The 15,737-nt window shown below is 66.0% G+C and overlaps 2 protein-coding genes across 2 annotated transcripts; both read left to right on the top strand.

Moving 5' to 3' along the window:
* Window positions 1–99: 99 nt before the first annotated feature.
* On the top strand, window positions 100–8,394 carry TUT1 (terminal uridylyl transferase 1, U6 snRNA-specific). The gene is made up of 10 exons (XM_014603521.3): window positions 100–2,063; window positions 2,332–2,522; window positions 2,608–2,817; window positions 4,168–4,282; window positions 4,387–4,517; window positions 4,727–4,941; window positions 5,079–5,188; window positions 5,320–5,442; window positions 6,910–7,002; window positions 7,086–8,394. Exons 1-10 carry the CDS (start codon window positions 1,655–1,657, stop codon window positions 8,291–8,293), a joined length of 2,805 nt encoding a protein of 934 aa, XP_014459007.2. The 5' UTR covers window positions 100–1,654; the 3' UTR covers window positions 8,294–8,394.
* A 397-nt stretch (window positions 8,395–8,791) lies between these two features.
* Window positions 8,792–15,481, top strand: TAF6L (TATA-box binding protein associated factor 6 like). Its single transcript, XM_014603523.3, has 10 exons — window positions 8,792–9,087; window positions 9,679–9,765; window positions 9,890–10,040; window positions 10,317–10,367; window positions 12,115–12,209; window positions 12,610–12,684; window positions 13,226–13,446; window positions 14,046–14,178; window positions 14,268–14,396; window positions 14,624–15,481. Exons 1-10 carry the CDS (start codon window positions 8,935–8,937, stop codon window positions 15,383–15,385), a joined length of 1,857 nt encoding a protein of 618 aa, XP_014459009.2. The 5' UTR covers window positions 8,792–8,934; the 3' UTR covers window positions 15,386–15,481.
* Window positions 15,482–15,737: the final 256 nt, after the last annotated feature.

Here is a 15,737-nt window from a genome sequence, read left to right on the forward strand (position 1 = left end):
CCCTTTGCCACTGCTGTGGTTTGGGGGGGGTGTTACAATCTCCTTTATGGGGGGAGAGCCAGGCACAGACATACAGCTGCAATCAAGGCCCATGGAGGGGTTTATTGCACAGAGAATGCAGTCAGACCACAACTCTGGGGTCTCTCCATACCCCCTCCTCCCAGTGCCAAGGGCCTGGAGGTGCCTCGTTCCCTGGGGCAGCTCTAGCCTTGCTCCCCTGCCCTGGGTGGAGCTTGTTGGGGTAGCTCCCCACCCCCACACTACTGCACTGGCGCAAGGGCTATGACCCCCATGTCTGGGGGCTCCTGTCCCTCAGCTCCTGGTGGCAGAAGAAGCTGTCGATGAGCTGCTGGCGCTGGCACAGCCCCTCGGGGCAGGGGGGGCAGTGGAAAGGGTTTGAGGGGGATGTGCCTTGGGGGGCCTGCCCTGGAAGCGAGGGTAGGGACAGCCCCTGAGCCACAGCCACGTTGTGCAGGATGCAGCAGGCGAGGAAGATGCTGAAGACCTTTGGGGGCATGTACTGCAGCCCCCCCCGGCCCACCCTAGCGTGCTAGGCACTGGAACTGCCCCTTCAGCCCTCCCCACAGCAGCCCGGGCGGCCACGTGATAGTGCTGCTCCGCTGCTGAACACTGGGCCTCCGCTGGCACCAGCAGCCAGGGCTGCAGTAGGTAGGGTAGCAAATCATACTGTCACCTGCGGAGAGCACGTGCGATGGGGTTAGGGTTCGTAGAGCGTAAGACTGGAAGGGACCTCAGAAGATCGTTGGGTCCGGCCCCCTGCACCAAGCAGGGAAGATAACGGGGGTCAGGTGCCCCAGCAGGGTGACTCCAGTCTTCTCTTGAAGAGGTCCAGGGTGGGGGGTTGCAGTGGGGGCCCCGCCTGTGAAGCAGGCAGTAGGCGTGGTCCCAGTTGGCTCAGGGGGGTGGGGACAGGGCAGGGGCCCAATCCAGGCAGGCCCCGGGGTAAGACAGGGCAGGGGCCCTGCTCCTGGAACAGCCCCATCTGGCTGGAGGGAAAAACAAGGCAGGGACCTGGGAATGCACCTGCTCAGGAGGGGATCCCGAGCTGGCTCAGGCAGGGTATCGCAGGGCAGGGCCCCCGGCATGCCCCCAACCCTCCCCAAGCTGTCTCCCAGCAAAGCCCCCATAACAGGAGCTTCTACCCTGCCACCGGCGCTAGGCCTCGGCGCGGGGAGGGTCTCCCGGCCTCGCCTAGGAGTCCTTTCCCATCCACTGGTGGGAGGGACGGCGGCCTGGCCCTGCTCTGGCACGCAGAGCCCACGGCCCCCTACAAGGGGTGCGGGGCACAGCAGGGTGCCTGAGGTGCCTGGGGCTCGCCCGGCAGCCACCCGCCCCGTCGTGGTGCCCCTCGAAGGGGGGGAGGCCATGGGTGTCCGGCGGCTTCAGGGCCACGTGGGTGCAGCCCAGGGCTCCCCGCACGCCGCGTCGGGAAGCAGACAAAGGCGACGGGCGAGGGCGGCCGTGTCCTGGGACACGCTGGCCTGGCTGGTGCCCGCATCTGCCCCGGCCCCTGCCCGGTAGGTGCCCACGGTGTGGAAGGCGAGGGCGGCCGCCACCTTGACGCCTGCGGGCAGCGCGTGGCCCAGGTCGGCCGCCACGGCTCAGGGGCCAGGGGGACAGCAGGTACAGTGCAATGGAGGCCGGAAGTGGGGGTGCGGTGTTCTCTCTGTCCTTCCCTCCCTCCCTCCCTCCTCTGTGCTCCGGGCGGGCTCCTCGGGGCCGGGATGGGAAGGAGCGGGGGGCACGTTGGCGGGACGGACCATTTCCTGTGGCCCGGGAACGAAGAGTCCTAGGCAGGGCGGGTGGAGTTGAGGGAGCCCTATCGGGGACGGACCACTTCCGGCAGGGAAGGCGCGGGAAACACGACTGTCGGGGGACGCCTATCGCGGACGGGCTACTTCCGGCGGGGAGCGGCTTCCGGGGGAATCTCAGGGACGGACACTTCCGGCCGCGCGGAACCCGCGCCGGAATGGAGCCGGATGTGGAGGCGCTGCCCCGCGGGGGCTTCCGCTGCCGCCTCTGCCACGTGACCGCCGCCAACCGTGAGCGGGGGGCGGGGTTAGTGGGGGGAGGTCAGGGGTCACCACGTGGGGGGTCAGAGGTCACCACGTGGGTCAGGGCGGGGCTGAAACGCTGGCCTGACCTCTGACCTGTAGGGTCAGACTGAGCCCCCCAACCTTTGGCTGCTGACCTCACCCCCTTGCGTCAGAGCACCTTACCTTAGACCCAGGCAGTGACCCCTGACCTCGCTCCCCCTCCCCTGACCCTTGCCCTGTGCCCCTCCCCTGACCCTTGCCCTGCCCCCGGCAGGGCCCAGCCTGGACGACCACCTGCGGGGCCGCAAGCACGGGCGGCTGGCGGGGCTGCGGGCCCAGCGCCAGGCCCAGGCGCAGCGCAGCGTCTTCGTCAGCGGCTTCCGCAAGGGCACGGACGTGGCCGAGCTCAGCGACTACTTCCAGGCCTTTGGCGGCGTGGCCAGCGTGGTCATGGACAAGGACAAGGTCAGTCCCGGCGCTGGGGGGGGGAGCGGGCAGCCCTCCTCCTGCCCCGCCGGCCCTGATGGCTTCCCTGCGCTGTTCCCCGCAGGGCGTCTACGCCATCGTGGAGCTGGAGGACCAGGCGGCACTGGAAAAGGTCCTGGCCCAGCCTCAGCACAGCGTGGGGGGGCAGCGGCTGCGGGTGAAGCCTCGGGAGCAGAAGGAGTTTGCCTACGCACCCCCCAAGCGGCAGGGGGGCGCCCGCCGCGAGCTGCTGAGTCCCGAGAAGCTGGAGCAGGAGCTGTGCCAGGCCGAGGACGTGAGTGTGTGCTGGGAAAAGGGGACGCGGGGGTCCGTGGTCTCTGCCCCCGGCTGACGTCCTCTTTCTCCAACGTAAGGCTGTAACCTCTGCCGTGGACTTCGGGCGCTAGGTCTGCCTGGCCTGGGCTCCCGGGTCCCCCAGATGGAGGGAGAGCGGCCGGGTGTGAGCAGGGCGTCCCTCTCCCACAGGGAGCCTTCAGCACCGAGGCTCCAGGAGGGTCTGATTCAGAGTAGGAATGTGAACCATTAAGTGATTAATCACTTAACCGATCGGCGCATGATAAATGGTTTTAGCTCGCCCTTGTCCCTCAGCCTGGGGCCAGGCGCAGTGTGGGACAGGAGGGAAAGGGAAGCCCTGTGGTGCCCCGGCAGGAGCTGGAAGGTGGTAGAGCAGGAGGGAGAGAGGAGCGAGGCGGAGTTGTCTGTTCTCCCCCAGGGCTTCCTTAGCTGTGCTGCCTACCTGACCAGACTGCTTTGGCCCCCACCACCCCGCGCTGCTCTGGGTGGGCGGGCACAGCCCCGCTTCTATAGCAGGGTGGGGTAGGACAGGCGCCGGCGCCAGCCCAAATCTCCCCTCCCTCCCACTGATTTCATAAAGCAGGGGCTGGAGCCCAGTGCCGCCAGGTCCATCCCCATCTCTGCGCTTGATTGTTGTAATTGCAGCAGGTTAAATGAATGTTTCTTTAATTGGTATTTACATCGTTAACCCAGAGGCTGTGCTGCTCGCTCCCATGCTCCGATGCCCCTTGTCTCCAAGGGCGTGCCTGGTCCCTTGGGAAATCCCGCCCCCCCCCCCAGCTTCCCCAGGTCTGGGGACAACGAGCTCTGTGCTTTAGTTCCAGCCTGGGCAGGAAAGAACTTCCTCGTGTTGGCTTTAAGCTGACAGCCTGCTCGTCTCACTGTGGCTCCTCTTTCTTGTCTTGAGGGACAGGCTGTAGTAAATCCTGCTGACTTTTTTTCTTCCCCCTTGAGTGGTTTGTTTCTCCTTCTCGAGCTTCTCTTCTACCCTGACTGGGCCTGGCCTCGTTAGTCTCTCCTAGGGAAGCCTCTCCAAACTACCAGTCAGTCTTGTTGCCTTTCTGCGCACCTCTCTGTTCTCTCTCGTTGGGGGTGCAGGGACCAGTGCTGGGTGCAGTATTCAAGCTGTGGACCCACCAGAGATGCAGAAATGGGCATCATGATCCTTTCTGTTGTGTTCACAATTCCCTTCTTCCTTCTCCTCCCCACCCTTGTGTCTGCCTCTGTGACAGTGGCTGTGCTGATGGTTTCAGGGTCTGGGGTGGCTCCCAGGTCTGTCTTGTGCACTGACGGCTCACAGCCTCCCCGCTCTTTGCCACCCAACCTACAGGTGGATGCCCAGATGCGACGCCTGGTGCAATTGTTCGAGTTCTCTGAGGACGAGCGCCGCCTGCGACACTTGCTGGTCACCCTCTTCCAGGAGGTCTTCCAGGAGTTCTTGCCTGGTGAGGCCCACCACTGTGCTGGGTCGGGGGGGATGGGGATCATAACAGTGACCTCCGCCCCCCTCCCCCACGTCAGCATGACCTCTGCCCCCTCCTGCAACCAGGCTGCTCCGTCCTCCCCTTTGGCTCATCCATCAATGGGTTCGATGTCCATGGCTGTGATCTTGATCTCTTCCTGGACCTGGAGAAGACGAAAACTTTTCAGGCCTCGGCCAAGGGGGTCCCTGAGGCACAGGTGAGGGGGGGCAGCGCTGAGACTCCGGGGGGGCTAAGAGGGGGCATTGCTAGGGAACTTCAGGGAGTGCCAGGGAGGGGGTGCAATGCCAGGACCCTGCGGCCTAACATGAAAAGCTAGTGCCAGAACCCGGGGGGGTCAGGTTCCGAGTTGTCCTGCTCCTTCCTCCCCCTGGTAATTGTTCCCCCTGCCCCTGGCTTCCCCCATAGTGCTGCGAGGGGGCAGAGCCGGCCGCAGAGGACTCGATCCTGAGTGACATCGACTTGGGGGTGGCGCCGGAGGTGCTGGAGGTGGTGCGCACCGTGCTGCAGAGCTGCGTGCCCGGGGTCCACCGTGTGCAGGCCGTGCCCAGTGCTAGGCGCCCTGTTGTCAAGTTCAGCCACAAGGACTCGGGGCTGTGCGGCGACATCTCCCTCAACAACCGGTAACGCGGGCTCTCCGTGGGGGCCTGGGGACTGCTGCGCTGGGAGGGGCAGGTTGTTGAGGCAGCTGCCACCGTAGAGGCAAAGGTGGGAGTGGGGGCTGCCCCCCCTGACATTTCCCAACCCCCACCCTCCCCAGGCTGGGTCTGTGCAACACGCAGTTCCTGCAGCTCTGCACTGAGGCTGACGAGCGAGTGCGACCGCTGGTCTACGTGCTGCGCTACTGGGCCAAGCAGCAGGGCCTGGCGGGTGAGGATCTCCCCTTCCCCCTCTCGCTGGGGGCTGTGGCTTTGTCCAGGGCTCTGGGCTGGGCCAGTCTGGGGGAGAGTTGGGGGTGCAGGACACAGCCCCCCATCTCACAGTTGTGTCTGCCCTCTCAGGTAACCCTCATGGAGGCGGCCCACTCTTCACCAACTATGCCCTGACGCTGCTGGTGATCTTCTTCCTGCAGACGCGCTCCCCACCCATCCTGCCCACTGTGGCCCGTCTCCAGCAGCTGGCAGGTAGGGCATGCTCTGTGCCCTGGGGCTGTGCATGTCTGTGCATGGGAAGGCAGGGGCTGCTTGGGTCCAGGAGCACCAGGAGGCCGGGCACCAGTAAGAGAAGCAAAGGGCAGCTCTGTGGCGAAAAACGTCCCCTTGAGCTTGGCATGTGAAGCCTGGCTGGTGCCCACGAGAGAGCCATGTGCCCTGCCCAAAACTAGCTGCAGTTACACGGGCTGCCTGGAGCTGCCACATGTGTGGGTGTGTGTGTGTGTGCTTGTGTGCGAGAGCATGAGCCGGGGGTGGAGGGTGCGTGCATGTACATGCATGTGACATCCCTGTACCCTGAATCCAGCAGCTTTCATGCTCCATTTCGTTGGCCAGGAGCCCATGAGGTGCCAGGCCTGGCAGGGTCCCAGGAGTTGTATTCAGCCCTGTCCTTATCTTGGAGCAGGACAGTCCCAGCCCTGCCTGGTGCCCTTCCCACCTGCTCCAGGAAGGCCCCAGGGCAGGAGGGGACTGGCCGCCAGGCCCTGACCTTGAGTTAAAACAAAAGCCGGATGCACCACAGCCGCCTCCCTTTAGCCTTGGCCTCCATGATCTTGGGCTTGGGAGCCTGAACTAGAAAGAAACCCTGGGGTGGAAAATCCAAGTCCCAAAAGGACCAGGGCTTTTGGGGGAGCTCGGCTTGCATCTGGCAGCCCCCAGACACCAAGGCACAGCCTCTCCTCTGGGTGTTACCCCTAGGCTGGTTCTGGGGGCTTTGATATGATCCAGAGAAACCAAAGCAAGTTCCTCCCAATGATGCACCGGTGTATTGGGATGCTGTGCTCTGGTTTATTGCATGCCAGTTATTGTATGCTGGTTTACTGGGATACCAACAATCGGGCCACGTGACCCAGAACAGCTACATCCAGCAGAGACCACGCAGCCTCACCGCCAGCGGATGAAGACTCGGTGCTCTCAGAGTCTGCCCTCGTGGTCGAGGCGAGTTGTTGTGGAAGAGTTTTATCCCATTCAGGTTCAGATGTCTGCATTCCCGCCCGTTTCTCTACGACAGCAATCTCTTGGCTCAGGGAACAGGGAAACTGAGTCATGACCTGTGACTTGGCCTATATATCTCTGAGCTAATGACCTCTTGGCACAGGGAAACTGAGTCATAACTTGTGCCCCGTAGCCCATTTCCCTGAGATGATCTCTAGGCTCAGGGAGCGGGGAAATGGACCCTTGCTTTTTCCTGGGGTTGCCCGATTAGCACGGGAGTGATCCCTGACCAGTGCATCAGGGCTTCCAGGGAGCTGCCCCCCCAGCGCCTGCCATCTCCCACCTGCTGATGGCAGTGACTCGGACGGAGCTGCTTCTGGGACCGGAGCCTCCATGAGGAGGGAGTGTATGGACACCCCCAGCACAGCACTGGGGGGTGAGACCTCCTTGACATGTGGTCTGCGTGGCGTGGCTGGGGATCGCTAACCATCTCCTTCCTTCCAGGGGATGAGGAGCGGATGGTCGTGGACGGGTGGGACTGCAGTTTCCCCCGGGACGCGGCACGGCTGGAGCCCAACACCAACACAGAGAGCCTGTGTGAGTGCCGTTGGGGGGGCTGGGGGCAGAGGGGCCATGCAGGGATCCCTGTCCTCACCCCACTTCTTTCCTGCTCCCCCCAGGCGTCCTTCTGGCCGACTTCTTCCGGGAGTTCGGGGAACAGGAGCTTTCAGGTCACGTGATCTCCCTGTGCGAGGGCCGGGTGCTGCCCCTGGAGGCAGTGGCGGGTGCGGGGCTGCGCCTGGGCCCTGTCACCCTGCAGGACCCCTTCGAGCGCAGCCACAACGTGGCCACCAACGTCACGGAGCGCATGGCCCAGCGCCTGCGGGTCTGCTGCACCCGGGCCGCCAAGTACTGCCGCAGCCTGCAGTACCAGCGCAAGTCTGCCAAGGGCCGGCCCTGGGGCCTGGTGCGCCTCTTCCAGCCTGAGGCTGGTGAGCTGGACTCTGACGGGCTGCTCCTCGCCTTGCCCTTGGCCCCGGCTGCCCGTCGGCGTGAGCTGGGCCTAGATCCCAGCTCCCGGCAGAGCTGGTTTGGGCACGTGTGCGCTGGCGTTGCCTTTGTGCTCAGAGACGTCTTAAAGTGCAGTTGCACGGAGCTCCAGCGTCAGCCCCTTGGACATGCAGAGCAGCTCCTGGAGCCCCCCGGGGCATCCCTTCAGCAGGGGGAGACGGGGGAGCCCCCAACCTCCCCAGCCCAGCAGCCGGCAGCCCCCAGGGAGCCTGTGGATGCCCCCAGGGAGCTTGTGGATGCCCCCAGCGCCCCAGGAACGCCACCGGCTGCTGGGCTCAAGCGCCCCCTGAGCGAAGAGGAGGGGATCCCCAGCCCTGTCTCCGTCTCCCCTGCCCGGAAGAGGCCGCGAGCAGAGGCCCTGGAAGAAGCAGGGGCTGTGAGCTGGAGCTGCGCCCTGTGGCACCGGGTGTGGGTGGGCCGGCGCCGGGTGCGGCGGCAGCTGCGGCCCCAGCACAGCAGTCCCCTGGCAGAGGCCGGCACCGAGCAGGAGGCCGCACGGTCCCTGGAGCTGGAGGAGAAGGTGTCGGCGGCCATTGCCCGGCAGGAGGCAAGCGGGGAGCCGCTGCTGCAGTTCACAGCCTGCGCCCGCCTGGACGCCCAGGCCAGCCTGCGCTTCACGCCTGCCCCCCAGCACGCCACGCTCTTCCAGGACTTCTACCACTTCCTGCACAGCTTCCTGCCCACCATGCTCCAGCGCTACCTCAGCCGCGTGGGGGAGGCCAGCCCGGAGCCAGGGCCAGTGCCTAGGACAGAGCTAGACCTAGAGCCAGGCCCCCCCCGCCCAGTCCAGCCTGGGGCTGAGGCAGACCCCCAGTGAGCGACTCAGCTGCGTGGGCTCAGGACGCTGGGACGCTGCCCTGCTGTGTGCGCGCCGCCTCCAGCTGGGGGGAGAATAAAGGTCCCGCTCTTGTGTCCCAACCCGTGTCCTGTCTCCTGTGAGCTGGGGGGAAATCTCCCTCTCTGTCCCCTCTGGGTTTGGGGTGGGGGGACATGGCAGACGTGTTTGCCCGGTTCAGGCTGATGCTTTGGCCCGGCAGCCTCTTCTGCGCACCGCTGCACGGTGCCCGTCTCCGCGGCTGCTGTTGGCAGAGCCCTGGGCGCCCCACGACCGGCTCTGGCGCTTGGTCGAGCTCAGCGCGGGGGCGGGAAGCTCTGAGGGCACCACGGCCTGGTCCCAGGGTCACCCCGCCCCCCAGAGGTGTGAGAAGGGAGGCGGGGCGTGGCAGAAACCATGTCCTGGCCCTTTAAGAGCTCCAGAACCACGTGGGTTTCGAGTGGCGCGGGCCCTTTAAGAGCCCGGCGTCACGTGACAGCGGCCCGCCCACGTCATCCCCAGGCAGCAGAGGGCCGGGGGTTCCCCGCTGGCTGGCGCGCGCCCCCGGGGGGCGGGGCCGGGGCCGGTCCCCCTTGGCGCGCGGCCGCGCACGTGTGTGCGCGCTATCGCGCGTCGTCCCGGCCATGGCGGAGCGCGACGAGCGCCGCTTCGTGGAGCTGCCCCGCGAGTCCGTGCGGCTCATGGCCGAGAGTGCGGGGCTGGGCCCGGAGCTGCCCGACGACGTGGCCGCGCTGCTGGCCGAGGACGTCTGCTACCGCCTGCGCGAGGCCGCCCAGGTAGGGGGCAAGCCACGCCCCCGGCCACGCCCCCCGCTTCCTCCCTGCGACCCCGCCCCGCGCTGCTCCCGGCTCCTCCGTGACCCCCATCGCCCCCCCCCAGGCTCTTTCTGCCCCCATCCCCACCCCCACAGCAGCCCCTTGCTGCACCCCCCGTCCCCCATCTCCCAGCACCCGCACCCCTGTGCCCCCCACACCCCCGTGTTTCCCCAGTCACCCCATCCCCCCCACCTCCCGAGTGCCCCCCGATGCCACCCCCGCTTCCTTATGCTCACCGGTGACTACCAGTGCCCCACGGCCCCGCTCTCCTGTGGCCCCCACCCGTGCCCCTGTGGGCTCCCCAGATCCCCGTGCCCCCGATACCACTTCACACCCGCCCGCGCTCCTCGTGCCCATCAATAACCCCGGTCCCGCGCACCCTGCCCCCCCCCCCCCCCCCCCCGTGCCTGCGTGCGCCCCTGAAACCACCCGCCACTCTCCCCAGGCCCCCCGACCCCACCACGCCCCGGTCCCCCCATACCCATTTGACTGCCCCCCACCCTTATGGGGGGGCCATGTCCCAGTGACGCCCCCCTTGCCCCCCACTGCCAGAACAGCTCCCAGTTCATGAAGCACACCAAGCGGCGCAAGCTGACGGTAGAGGATTTCAACCGGGCGCTGCGCTGGAGCAATGTAGAGGTGAGTGTCGTGGGGGGGCTGTATCGGCTGCCCCCCTCCCCCCCCCCCAGCCTTCGTGCCCCTGGGGGGAAGGGGGCTCGCGCCTCCCCCTGCCCTGGCTGACCGTGGCGGGGGGTCATCCTAGGTGATCTGCGGCTACGGCTCCCAGGACGCGCTGCCCTTCCGGCCGGTCAAGGAGGGGGAGCTGTACTTCCAGGAGGACCGGGAGGTCAACCTGGTGGAGCTGGCCCTGGCCACCAACATCCCCAAGGGCTGCGCCGAGGCGGCCGTCAGAGGTATGTGGCCCCCCACGGCGGGACCCTCCCCCCGCAATAGCTGGACGTCCCTGGGCTGTGGCTGCTTGGGGCTGGAGATGTCTCCCCTGCCCCTGGGCTCATCCTGGGTCTCTGCCCCCTGCTCCCAGCCCTGGGGGACTCTGGGGAACACCCAGGCTACCCCCTCCCCATCCAGTCCTGGGCTGGGGCTTTTGAGGATCATCTGACTGGGCTGTGGGGGATCAGCAGGAATATCTGACCCCCCCCCCCCCCCCCGCCCCCCGCTCACCTTCGCAGTGCACGTCTCCTACCTGGATGGGAAAGGGAACCTGGAGCCTCAGGGAAGCGGTAAGAGCCTCAGCATCCCCCGCCCCTGCACAGTGCCCCCCAGCCCCAGGAGCTCCCTGGCAAGAATAACATCCATGGCGCGCCCACCCCTCCAGTGCTGTGCCCCGTTCTGGTCCCTGCACCGCCACGTGGGGAGAGAGGAGCTGGAGAGAGTCTAGAGAGGGGCAACAAGGGATTAGCAGCCTGGAGGGGTTTCCAGAGAGGGGCTTTTCAGAGAGGCCTCAACACACTGGAGGATCAAACCAACAAAAATCTCAGGAAGTTCAACAAGGACAAGTGCAAAGGCCTGCACTGAGGACGGAGCAATCCCATGCACCGGGACAGGCTGGGGGTGACGGGCTGGGCAGCAGCTCTGCAGAAAAGGGCCTGGGGGTGACAGTGGGCAAGAAGATGGCTATGAGCCAGCAGTGTGCCCTTGTTGCCAAGAAGGCTGCTGGCATCCTGGGCTGCATTGGTAGGAGCGCTGCCAGCAGATCCTGGGCAGTGATTCTTCCCCTCTATTCTGTACGGGGGAGGCCACATCTGGAGTCCTGTGTCCAGCTGTGGTCCCCCCTCCCCCTACAGAAAGGATGTGGACATGGAGAGAGTCCAGCAGAGGGCAATGAAAATGGTTGTGGAGAGAAGCTGAGGGAATTGGGCTTAGTCTGGAGAAGAGAAGACCGAGGGGGATTGAATAGCAGCCTCCAGCTCCCTGCAGGGCGGTTGCAAAGAGGCTGGAGCTGGGCTGGTCTCAGCGGGGGCAGACGACAGGACAAGGAGTAATGGGCTCAGGCTGCAGCAAGGGGGTTTAAGTTGGATATTAGGAAAAACTTTCTCACTAGGAGGGTGGTGAAGCACTGGAACGGGTTTCCCAGAGAGGTGGCGCAGTCTCCATCCTTGGAGGTTTTGAAGACCTGGGTAGATGAAGCCTTGGCTGGGATGTTGCAGTTGGGGCTGGTCCTGCTTGGAGCATGGGTTGGACTGGATGTGACCTCCTGAGCTCCCTTCAACCCCCGTTGACTATGATTCTTTAGGAGGAGACACTAAGGAGGACGGGCCTGGTCAGCACAGAGCCAGGGGCTAGGATGAGGGTTTACGACCTACTCAGTGTGGGAGAGGAAGTCCTCGGGGATTTCTTGTGGCCTCTCTCTCACCAGGCACGGACAAGGGGTCGCAGTGAAATCAGCAGGTTGGCAGTTTAAAACCAAGCCCAGGCAGTTCTTGTCCCCCTGCCTGGAATTTGAGCGCGAGGCTCGTTGTCATCAGACGTCAGGGGGAGCTGGGAGTTCAGCCCCGTTCCCCAAGGGACTGGACACGTCCTTGGAGGAAAGAGGCATCAGTGGCTCTGGAGCACGGGTGCGAGGGGCTCGGAGTCTGTAGCAGAACTACCTGGATCCTCAATGCTGGGGGCTGCACTTGGGAGAGGAACAGGAAAATCCTGCCAAGACCCGATGTCTGTCCCTCCCCACCTCTGCTCTCTGGAGACTGGGCCAGGTGGACCCAGTCGTGGCAGGACTTAGGGTCTTATAACCCACCACCCACTGCCTTTCCCAGCCGGCCTTCCCCCCTTGCCCCTGGCTGCCTGTGTTGGCTGTGATCTGCCCACCCAATTGATTCCCCTTCCCCTTGCAACTCCCCCATCCCTGGCTCCTTCCAGCTTTGGGTCCCCCAAGAGGAGCTGCTCCCACGGCCCCATGTCCCTGCCTCCTTCGGGCGGCCACATGGGGGGCTTTCCGGCAGCTTCCCGCTAATGCATCTCCCCCCGCAGTGCCCAGCGCTGTCTCCACACTCACGGACGACCTGCTGAACTACTACCAGCACGTGACGCGGGCCGTGCTGGGTGACGACCCCCAGCTGATGAAGGTGGGTGGGAGCAGGGGGAGTGGCATGGGGCAGACCCCTCTGACCCCCAAGTCAGCCTGGTGGTGACTCGGAGCAGGGCGCCAGGAGCCTCCAGGTCACCCCCAACAGAGCCCTGACAGCCCAGTGTCTGCTCTCCCGGGGGGGGAGCTTCCTTCCTAGCCAGCAAAGCCCCAGGGCCAGGCACACAGAGCAGCAGGGCTCCCTCTCCCCCAAGGACGGAGAGCCCAGAGCTTGCCCAGGCATTTCCCCCAGCGTTGCCAGGGCAGGAGTTTGCCCTGCTGTAAAGGCCTCCTGGTCTCCACTGCAGCGGGGGAGTGATTTCTGGGCCTGGGGTCAGGCTGGAGACCTGCCGGGGGCACCTGCCTGTGGTCCAAGCCCTTCCCGCCCCCTGCACCTGCAGGTCGCCCTCCAGGACCTCCAGACCAACTCCAAGATCGCGGCGCTGTTGCCCTACTTCGTCTACGTGGTCAGCGGGGTGAGTGGAGCTGCGGGCAGGGAGAGGGGGTTACCCTGCTCCGTTCCTATGGAGAAATTCGGGGGGGGGGGGCCATGTCCAGGTGTGGCAGGAAGGTTGGGCAGGTCATGTCAGAGGTCAGGGCTTGGGGCTGATGGTAACCCCTGAGCCTGCTCTGATCTTGCAGGGGAAGTCCTGGGGGTGGGGGCGGGTTTGCAGGGCTGGGGGGCAGCGCATATCCAGGGGTGGCACAAAGGCTGGAGGTTGGGGCCTGGGCTGACAGCGACCCCCGACCCTGCTTTGTTCTTGCACATGAAGTCTGGGGGTGGCAGCAGGCTTGTGGGATGGTGGAGCTGTGCCTGGGGGGAGCAGGAATGTTTGGGGTGACCACGGGGATCAGGGGTCAGGGCTGTGGTGGTGACCCCTGACCCCACTCCATCCCTGCAGGTGAAGTGCTGAGGGCGGGGGCAGGTTTGGGAGACAGTGGAGCCACGTCCAGGGCTGGCAGGTAGGTCACGGGTCAGAGACCGGGGCCTGGGGCTGACCCCTGGCTCCACTGCAGGTGAAGTCGGTCAGCCATGACCTGGAGCAGCTGAGCCGGCTGCTGCACATCGCGCGGAGCCTGATCCAGAACCCGTACGTGTGCCTGGGCTCCTACGCGCGCAGCCTCATTGCCAGCGTCACCTACTGCGTCCTGGAGCCGCTGGCTGCCTCCATCAACCCCCTCAACGACCACTGGACCCTGCGCGACTATGCTGCCATGCTGCTCAGCCACATCTTCTGGTGAGGCCACGCCGGGGGGGGGGCGGGGCATGGGGATCCCCCAGAGCTGCCTACAGTCTGCTGTACCTGGCCCCTGGTGCCCCCAGAGCCAGCTGCATGTTATATCCAGCACCCCCCAGGGCTGGCCACAGCCTGCTATACCTAGCTCTCGGCTCCCTAGAGCCAGCTGTGTGTTATAGTCCGCACCCCTCCAGAGCCAGCTGTAACGTTATATTCAGTCACCGGTGCCCATCCCAGAGCAGGCTCCAACCTATTCTACCCAGCCCCTGCCCCTGGTGCCCCCCCAGAGCCAGCTGCAGCTTGTTATCCCCAGCCACTGGTGCCCAACCCAGAGCTGGCTGCAGCTCATTCTACTCAGCCCCTGCCTCTGGTGCCCCCCAGAGCCAGCTGCCTATTATACCCAGTCACCAGTGCCCATCCTAGAGCTGGCTGCAGCCTGTTCTACCCCGCCTGTGGTGCCCTCCAGAGCCAGCCGGAGCCTGTTATATCCAGCCCATGTGTCTTCTCTGTCTCCCATCCGGGCTCAACACAGCCCCTTCCCCTGGGGAGAAAGGGTGGGGGGGCAGGAGGGAGTTTCAGCTTCTTCTCTGCCCTGCTAGGACACACGGCGACCTGGTGAGTGGGCTCTACCACCAGATCCTGCTGTCGCTGCAGAAGGTGCTGGCTGACCCTGTGCGCCCGCTCTGCTCCCACTACGGAGCTGTCGTGGGGCTGCACGCACTGGGCTGGAAGGTGAGGGGCTGGGGGGGACCCTGAGGTCACCCCCTGCCACTGGGTCCCTGCGGGGTGTACCCAGCTTCTCCCGGTGTCCACTTCCGCAGGCGGTGGAGCGGGTGCTGTACCCCCATCTCTCCACCTACTGGGCCAACCTCCAAGCCGTGCTGGATGACTACTCAGTCTCCAACGCCCAGGTGAAGGCTGACGGGCACAAGGTCTATGGTGCCATCCTGGTGAGTCACTTCTCCCCGCACCCCAGCTGGGAGGAGGCTCAGGGAAGAGGTCCGGGGGGGGGGAGGGCAAGGCAGGGCAGGCTGGGCCCAGTCCCCCAGCTCGGAGGAGGTACCATAACCCCCAGGAGCATGAGGAAAGGGGCCCAGGGGAGGTGGAAGAGCTCAGCCCCCCCCAGGAGGAGGGCCCGGCTGCCCCTGCCCGCTCTCCCAGCGCTTCCCTCTTGCAGGTGGCCGTGGAGCGTCTGCTCAAGATGAAAGCGCAGGCGGCCTCAGCCCAGCCCCCGACCGAGGGCTCCCGGCCCCGGCCCGATGCCTCGCCCTGTCCCAGCCCCGGCCAGGACCCCCCCACGGAGCCTGGCTTCGGCATCGCCACCCACCTGCTGCAGCTGGGGGGGCCCCCAAACGCCGGCACCACCCCCCCACCGCCGGCCGTGCCCCTGTGCGACGCCTACCGCGAGCTCTACGCCTTCTTTGGCGACAGCCTGGCCACCCGCTTCGGCACCGGCGTGGGGCCGCGTCCCCCCCAGCCGCCCGCTCCTGGCCCCCGCACCCCCGAGGCCAGGAAGGAGGTGCCAGCACCGCCGGGCACGGGGGACGCCGGCCGTAAGATGCCGCAGCTCACGGCCAATGCCACCGTCAGCCCCCGGGATGAGGAGCCCCCCCGGGCCGAGCGCCCCGCGCCCCCCCGGCCGGCTGCAGCCCCTCGTGCCCGCGGCACGCCCCGGCAGCCCGGGCACCGGCCCGGTGTGCGCGACGTCTTCCAGAAGAGCCGCCTGGCGCCGCGGGGGGCTCCGCGCTTCAGCTTCGTCATTGCGGGTCGCCAGGCCGGGCGGCGCTGCCCCGGTCGCCTCTTCCAGACCTGCTTCCCCCAGCACCACGGGCCCGGCCACGTGTCCCGCTATGCCCAGAAGCTGCCCATGATCGGCCGCACGGCCCGGCCCCTGCGCAAGTGGCGGCTCTCCGAGTACTCCCTCTACCTGCCCCTCTGAGCCCTGCGCCCTGGGGGGCATCGGCCTTTCCCGGCGCCCCCCCAGGGGGCTGGTGCTTGAATAAAGACACAGCGGCCGCCAGGGCCCAGGACCTGTCTCGGCTCTCACGTGTGTCTCTTCTCCCGGCTTTGCGCTGTCCCTGCAGTGGGGGGCTCCCGGGGGCTCCCCAGCCCTGGCCTGGAGGTGGGGTTGGGGGTGGCTGGGAGCCCAGACACCTGGGCCCTGTCCCGCTCTGCAACGGCAGTGGGGGCTGACGGGGGAGTCTGGCCCCCTGGGTTTGATCCCGGCTGGGGGTGAGGGCAGGGGCACTTGGGAGCCAGGACGCGGGGGTCCAGTGCTTCTGGAGAGGGGG

This window comes from Alligator mississippiensis, chromosome 15 (genome assembly GCF_030867095.1).
Source record: "Alligator mississippiensis isolate rAllMis1 chromosome 15, rAllMis1, whole genome shotgun sequence".
NCBI lineage: Eukaryota > Metazoa > Chordata > Crocodylia > Alligatoridae > Alligator > Alligator mississippiensis.

What these genes read in the sequence shown, in the direction of transcription:
- TUT1 (XM_014603521.3), top strand. Translation starts at nt 1,655, where the DNA reads ATGGAGGCCGGAAGTGGGGGTGCGGTGTTCTCTCTGTCCTTCCCTCCC. An exon ending in TGGTCATGGACAAGGACAAG is followed by an intron (nt 2,523 to 2,607) that starts GTCAGTCCCGGC and finishes TGTTCCCCGCAG; the next exon opens with GGCGTCTACGCCATCGTGGA. An exon ending in AGGGGGTCCCTGAGGCACAG is followed by an intron (nt 4,518 to 4,726) that starts GTGAGGGGGGGC and finishes CTTCCCCCATAG; the next exon opens with TGCTGCGAGGGGGCAGAGCC.
- TAF6L (XM_014603523.3), top strand. Translation starts at nt 8,935, where the DNA reads ATGGCGGAGCGCGACGAGCGCCGCTTCGTGGAGCTGCCCCGCGAGTCC. An exon ending in CCTGGAGCCTCAGGGAAGCG is followed by an intron (nt 10,368 to 12,114) that starts GTAAGAGCCTCA and finishes CTCCCCCCGCAG; the next exon opens with TGCCCAGCGCTGTCTCCACA. An exon ending in ACGACCCCCAGCTGATGAAG is followed by an intron (nt 12,210 to 12,609) that starts GTGGGTGGGAGC and finishes CTGCACCTGCAG; the next exon opens with GTCGCCCTCCAGGACCTCCA.